Source organism: Pantherophis guttatus, chromosome 4 (genome assembly GCF_059756535.1).
Source record: "Pantherophis guttatus breed Tessera chromosome 4, ASM5975653v1, whole genome shotgun sequence".
Classification (NCBI taxonomy): Eukaryota; Metazoa; Chordata; class Lepidosauria; order Squamata; family Colubridae; genus Pantherophis; species Pantherophis guttatus.
The window spans coordinates 18,513,011-18,521,000 of NC_142066.1; the positions used below are offsets into that span (position 1 = coordinate 18,513,011).

Sequence of the window (7,990 nt, forward strand, 5' to 3'; positions counted from 1 at the left end):
AGTAGACACTGAAACATAGAGGTCCTATGTAATGGACCACTTGCCACAGCCAACTTGCCGTGGCCAATTCACCACAGCTAACTTGCCACAGACAACTCAGTGTGGGAAAACTCACAGCAGGACAAGAATTGCACTAATATTGAAGAAAGAGTGGAATAGAATCATTAAGAAAGGAGGGATAAAATGAAATGTGAATGATAAAAATTAAAATATTTTAAAATTATTTTAAATATTTAAATTGAATAGTTGAATTGCCCCCAATGAACTGTCCTGTGGTGAGTTGACCATGGTGAGTTCTCCCATGATGAGTTGACTGTAATGAGTTGGCTGTGGCAAGATGCCTGTAGCTACTAGTCCCATTCTGCTATGTAATTGCATATGCCATATACTCTTTGGCTTAAACGTATACTTGGAAAAATTATTAGACACATATATAAAGAAAGATCATTTACAATTTTCTTTTCATTAGCTGATGCTTATTGTTCAGTTCAGGTCTAATCACAATGATAAAACACTTGGGAAAAAAGATACACACTAATAAGCCAGCACTGGAGGAAATCATGGAAAAGATCTCCACAGCCAACATATATTTCCCCCTTGTGCTTAGATAAGTTGGAACAAAGCAAAGCCAAACACTGCAGAAGACCAGCATGCTGAAGGTGATGAATTTGGCTTCATTGAAGCTGTCAGGTAACTTCCTAGCTAGAAAAGCGGCAGAAAAGCTGATCACAGCCAAGAGGCCCATAAATCCCAAAACACAATAGAACATGATGACTGATCCCTCACTGCACTCCAGGATAACTTCTTCAGACATGGAGTGCACATCAAACTCTGGATATGGTGGAAAAATTGCCAACCATACTATGCAAATAGTGGTTTGAACAAGGGAGCAGGAAAAAAGAATAAAAGTGACCATTCTCCCACCCACCCATTTCCTCATTTTGGAGCCAGGTTTGGTGGCCATAAATGCTAGAACCACTACAAAGGTTTTGGACAATACACAAGAAACTGCCACAGAGAAGATGAGTCCAAAAGCTGGTTGACGAAGGAGACACAGAATTTTGTTGGGTCTCCCAATAAAAAAAAACACACAAAGGAAAGAGAGGAGGAGAGAAACAAGGAGCGTGTAGGTGAGATTCCGGTTGTTGGCTTTGACAATGGGAGTATCTTTATATTTAATGAAAATTATAAGCACCAAAATTGTCTTTACACAAAAACAAAGAGAAAGGGCAGTAAGACTGATCCCCACAGGTTCTTCATAGGATAAAAAGCTAATCTGCTTTGGAAGGCATGTATTTCTGTCAGGGTTTGGATAGTGATCGTCTGGGCACCGAGAACAGTCATCCATGTCTGAAAAAGAACAAAACAGAGATGTATATTCTGGTTTATAAACAATGTCATACAGAACCCTTAATTCATTCTCCATTGAAATTTCCAAAATTTGATGCTTTTATCTGGGCCATTTGAGGTGGCAATTGGTATAACTATAATAGGTACTATATGCTTAGCCCCATTATATCTTGAATCCCCCTACCCTTCTCCTTTGATATTTTCTTCTCTGGACATGGAAGACAATCATAGCAGCAAAATGAGTCCCCTTCTTTCTTGACCTTGCTGTTTCCTGCCTTACAAGGATCATTACATAAAGAACAAGGTGGTGCCTAGCAAGAAATGAAAAAAAATAATATTTTTGATATAGGAATTTCAAGCGTTATAAAAATTAAATTGTAAAGCAACCAAAAAATATTAAACTTACAGCTCATACAACAAAGTAGGGTTTCCCTTCACACAGTCAGAGCCCCAAGCATGGGCATGAAATCATAGTTTTAGGGTCTTAGAAAAGGCCAGCATAATTATGGCCATCTTGACCTCTAGAGAGAGAGATTCCAGTTGAGGGTTACTAAAAGGAGGAAAGGGACATTTTATAGGCTTTGAGCATTCTTTGGCTGATGGAAGCTGAAGCATATTCCTCCTGCCTGCCTGGTATGGATTGAAATAATTGAGGAGAGATGATATCTCCATTAATCTTTTTCTAAGGCATGAAGGGCTTTAAAGGTTGACACCAGCATCTTGAACTGCACATGATAGCAGACTAGCAACCTATTTAACACAGAGAATAGTCATATTGCATATGCCAAATAACCTAGTAGTCACTTACTAGATGCTCTGTTGAATTCTGCACTAGTTTAAACTTCTGAACTCTCTTCAAAGGCAACTCCATGTCAATACATAATCCATATTAGAGGTCAGAAGGAAAACTGTGACAAATATTTTTATACAAATATTTCAAATGTAAACATTCATACGGATCTTTTTTTTTTTCCCCATGGGATTTCTACAGAGGTTAACCAAGAGATGATGCTATGAATTTTCCATGAATAGAGAGACATTTTTATGCTGTATAAATGAAGGAAGACAAACCTAGATTCATATATCTAACCTGAGGAAATCCTACTGGCCAAGTAATGGAATCCCCAGAGATATTGAAGAATTTGTCAGGTGGAGCTGTGGGATCTATTCTTCCAACTTTGACCCTAATAAAAGACTGGTTTGGGAATGTGATCCAGTTGATAATATCAAATCCGCCAATAAATTTTCCATTTTTGTCAAAAGTGATCTTTTCACCAACACTGTTGTTGAACGAGACACTTCTTAGAAAGGAATGAAGCTATAATACAATGATAAAAAGAGGGAGGAAGGAAGGAAAGAAGGAAAGAAGGAAGGAGGGAAAGAAGGATTTATACTGAATATTGCTTGTTTGCTTTTATTTTGGTTGTAGACTAGCACCAAACAATACAACAATCATTTGAAAACAAAAGTAGAAGCAAAATATCATATTAATACAATAAAATGAAAATATATAAACATAGAATTACAAAATAAACAAAATCAGTGAAAAATCTACAAAATTACACTTTGTAGTGAAAATACAGGAGCCTTGGTAGTACAGTGGTTTAAAGCACCCTGTTATTAACACAGCTGCCTGCAATTACTGCAGATTCGAATCTTACCAGGCTCAAGGTTGACTCAGCTTTCCATCCTTTCTAAGGTAGGTTAAATGAGGACCCAGTTTGTGGGGGCAATAAGCTGACTTTGTATAAATATACAAAAGTATGAAGGCTATTGCTTAATGCATTGTAAGCCGCCCTGAGTCTCCGGAGAAGGGCAGCATATAAATCAAATTATATATATATATATATATATATATATATATATATATATATATATATATATATATATATAAAATAAATATATATATATATATGTTTTCTCAGGTTTTCGCGGGTGTTTGTATGTAGGTCTTTGGTTATTCGGGTCTTCTCCCACGTAAAATTGGAAGTGTCTTGGCGACGTTTCGACGAAGTCTCATTCGTCATCTTCAGGCTGGTGTTCTCGGCTTCGTGCTTCCAGGAGCAATGTGAGATCACAGCTGTCTCTTCCTTTTAATGGCTAGTGGGGGTGTGAGCTGATTGGGTGGGAACTTGGCAAAACCTAGCCAAATTTCCCGCCAAACAACTACAGCCCTATGCAGAATCCATCACCTCATATGTAAAAAACTCATTCCAGTTCATAGACATCATAAAGCAACAAAACTTACAGCCCAGTGACCTACTCGTGAGCTTCGATGTCATATCCCTCTTCACCCAAGTACCAATCAAAGAAGCCTTGACAGTTATCCAAAACAAATATAACCCCCCCAAGCACATCTTAGATCTGACCAACCACTGCCTATCCAACACATACTTCATCTATAATAGACAGAAATACAAACAAACAGAAGGAGCACCCATGGGATCACCCCTCTCACCTGTCATTGCCAACCTCTATATGGAATACTTTGAAACCCAAGCTCTAGAAAAATCTGATCACAAACCCAAACTCTGGCTCAGATATGTGGACGACACCTTCATAATCTGGCCACATGGGAAAGAAAAACTGGACAACTTCCTCACACACCTCAACAGCCTACACCCCAAAATACAGTTCACCATGGAAACAGAAATGAACAACCAACTTCCCTTCCTGGATGTCTTAGTCTACAGAAAATCCAATGGCTCCCTAGGACACACTATCTACCAGAAGAAAACACACACAAACCGCTATCTGCACGCACTCTCACACCACCACCCTGCCCAGATCAACTCTGTAGCCAAGACACTCATTTCCAGAACAAAACGCTTAGCTGACAAACAACACCTAAAAACTGAACTACACACTCTCACTAACGTACTAACATCCAATGGATTCCAAAGAAATAAGATCACCAACCTAATCCAAAAAGAAACCCCCACTAAAATCCAAGACAGAGAGCAAGAAAACGGCAAGGCCCTCCTCCCATACATAAAAGGCACCACAGACAGAATAAGCAAAATCCTCCACAAACATAACATCAAGACAGCATTCTGCACAAACCGAAAAATATCCACCATCCTAAGGAACCCCAAAGACAAAATTGAGTTAGAAAATCAAGGAGTATATGAAATCCCATGCACCGCCTGCCCCACCACATACATCGGACAAACCAACAGACGAATAAGTGCACGCATAGAAGAACACAAGAACTCAGTCAGAAAAGAGGAACCAACTTCTTCCCTGGTCCAACACCTCAAAGCCACAGGACATGATATTGACTTTAAAAAGACCAGAACTATCGCCAACACTGAACACTTTAACAACAGAATAATCAGAGAAGCCATCGAGATAGAAAAACGCCCGCACAGCATGAACAAACGAGACGATACCTCCCGCCTACCAGCCATTTGGAAACCCGCCCTTATTGACAAACGAGTCCCTAACACGACAAATGACACCAGACCCACACTCACGAGAGCCACACAGGATGTCACCACCACACATCCACGCAAAAAGCAGACTCAAACCCACACTGATAATGAGCCACAACCAAGGACCAGAAGCCAGACTGCAGCTGCATCATTAGCCACTTTAAACCCCTCCAATCCATAAATGAAGCAGACTGACACCCACCATGAAGAGCTCGCACGGCCACAAACATGAAGCCAAACAACAACAACGCAGCTCACTAGCTCAAATCCCCCTGCAACTCAGACTAAGCTGATCACAACCAAGCCCCCACCCAAACAGAACACACCCCCAGCCAATCAGAGCACAACCAACCCCCCATCCAATCAGAGCACAGCCAAGCCCCTAACCAATCAGAACACACCTCCACCCAATCAGAACACAGCCAAGTTCCCACCCAATCAGCTCACACCCTCACTAGCAGTTAAAAGGAAGAGACAGCTGTGATCTCACATTGCTCCTGGAAGCACGAAGCCGAGAACACCAGCCTGAAGATGACGAATGAGACTTCGTCAAAACGTCGCCAAGACACTTCCAATTTTACGTGGGAGAAGACCCGAATAACCAAAGACCTACACACACACACACACACACACACACACACACACACACACACACACATATATATATATATATATATACACATACACACACACACACACACACACACACACAGTAACACTCTGTGCACAATTATTAGGCAAGTTATATTTTGGAGGATTAATTTCATTATTGAACAACTACAGTGCTCTCGGTCATTCCAAAATGTTAATAAACCTCAAACCTGAACATTTAAGAAAGTAAAAGTGAGGTTTTGGCTTTCTTGGGAGAATACCTACTGTATGTGTGCACAATTATTGGGCAACTATTAGTGTGCAAAATTATGATGCAACTAAATGAAAAATGAAAATTTGCCCATCTCACTCGTTTATTTGCAGTGAGAATAATAAACAAACAACTCAGAATGTACCAATAAACATTTCTGACAGTTGACAAAAAAAAAAAAATCAATGACCAATATACAGTAGCTACCCTTCTTTTCAGTAACAGTCATAAGCCTTCCATTCATGGAATCTGTCAGTTTCTTGATCTGTTGACAATCAACATTTGTACAGCAGCAACCACAGCCTCCCAGACACTGTTCAAAGAGATTTGAACAGTGTTTTCCTTCACCGTAAACTCCCATTTAAGAAGGTCCCACAAGGGTGTAGGTCAGGTGAGGAAGGGGGCCATGTCATTATTCTTTCATCTTTAAAGCCTTTACTGGCTAGCCATGTAATGGAGTACTTCGATGCATGCAATGGAGCATTGTCATGCATAAAAATCAAGGTATTTTGAAAGATGCAGACTCTTTCCTGTACTACTGCTTGAAGAAAGTGTCTTCTAAAAACTTGCAGTAGGTTTGGGAGTTGATTTTGAGTCCATCTTCAACCCGAAAATGTCCAACTAGCTCATCTTTAATAATACCAGCCCATACTAGTACCCCACCTCCACCTTGCTGGCTGAGTCAAAGTGGAACTCTGTTCCCATTACTGATCCAGCCAGGGGCCCATCCATCTCGTCCATTGAGTCACTGTCATTTGATCAGTCCATGAAACCTTTGAAAAATCTATCTTCAGATATTTCTTGGCCCAGTCTTGCCATTTCAACTTATGTGTCTTGTTCAGTGGTGGTCGAGTTTCAGCCTTCCTTACCTTGCCCATGTCTGAGTACTGAACCCCTTGTACTTCTGGGCACTCCAGGTAGGTTACAGTTCTGGAATATAACAGTACTGGAGGGTAATGGATTCCTGTTAGCTTCACATTTGATTCTTCTCAAATCTTTGGCAGTTAATGTGCATCTTTTTTTCTCAACACGTTTCTTATAACCCTGTTAACTATTTATTTATTTTATTTATTTATGTATTATTGAGATTTATATGCCACTCTATCTCCAGCCAGACTCAGGGTGGCTCACAACAGTAAAAAACATCTAATGAAAAAGTTAAAAAGAAATTGAATCCAAATCTCATAATTTAACAGTTAAAAGTGCAATCAAGACTAACAAGTTAAAAATTAAAACCCCATCAGTCCAGGCCAGCCAAATGAAACAGCCACGTTTTCAGGTCGCGACGGAAAGAGCAGAGGTCAGGGGACACCCAGAGCTCCAGGGGCAGTTGATTCCAAAGGGTAGGTGCACCCACAGAGAAAACTCTGCCCCTGGGAGTCGCCAGCCAACACTGTCTGGCCAATGGCACCCTGAGGAGGCCCTCTCTGTGGGAATGCACCGGGCGATGGGGAGCTGTTGCTGGCTGCATATGGTCCCCCAAATATCCCGGGCTTAAGCCATATAGGGCCTTATAGGTAATCACCAGGACCTTGAATCTCACTAGGAGGGCAACCGGCAACCAATGCAAGTTGCGTAGGAGAGGTGTAACATGGGAGTGTCAAGATACTCCCATCACAACCCATGCAGCCGCATTCTGCACCAGCTGAAGGCTCCGAGTGGTCTTCAAGGGAAGCCCTATGTAGAGGACATTGCAGTAGTCAATATGGGAGGTGACAAGCGCATGAGTGACCGTGCATAGGGCATCTAGGTCCAAATAGGGGTGCAACTGGTGCACCAGATGAACCTGGGCAAATGCCCCCCTGGTTACGGCCGTTACATGATCTTCCAAGTTTAGCCGCGAGTCCAGGAGGACACCCAAGTTGCGCACTATGTCTACAGGGGGCAACACCTCATCCCCTATGACCAAAGATGGAATCTCTTGATCGGACCGGTACCCACAGCCACTCGGTCTTGGCAGGGTTGAGCCAAAGCCTGTTCCTCCCCATCCAGATCGCACCGCTTCCAGGCACTGGGACATCACGTCGATGGCATCGCTGGGTTGGTTTGGGGTGGATATAAAAAGCTGGGTACTGATCATCATCAGCATACTGATGCTACCTCACCCCAAAACCCCGGATGATCTCATCCAGTGGCTTCATATAGATGTTGAACAAAAGAGGAAAGAGGACCAACCCCTGGGGCACCCCACAAGTGAGGTGCCTCGGGGCCGACCTCTGTCCCCCAGCCAACACCACCTGTGAACGTTCCGAGAGGTAGGAGGAGAACCACCGTAAGACAGTGCCTCCCACTCCCAACCCCTCGAGGCGTCGCAGCAAGATACCATGGTCGATGCTATCGAAAG

The 7,990-nt window shown here is 42.0% G+C and overlaps 1 protein-coding gene across 1 annotated transcript; it reads right to left on the reverse strand.

Annotated features, from left to right (window-relative positions):
• Window positions 1-209: 209 nt before the first annotated feature.
• LOC148113829 (vomeronasal type-2 receptor 26-like) lies at window positions 210-2,548 on the reverse strand. Its single transcript, XM_087894456.1, has 2 exons — window positions 2,441-2,548; window positions 210-1,350 (listed from the first exon to the last, which is right to left on the reverse strand). The coding sequence occupies exon 2, from the start codon at window positions 1,346-1,348 to the stop codon at window positions 449-451; it is 900 nt and encodes a 299-aa protein (XP_087750582.1). The 5' UTR covers window positions 1,349-1,350; window positions 2,441-2,548; the 3' UTR covers window positions 210-448.
• Between the last annotated feature and the right edge of the window lie 5,442 nt (window positions 2,549-7,990).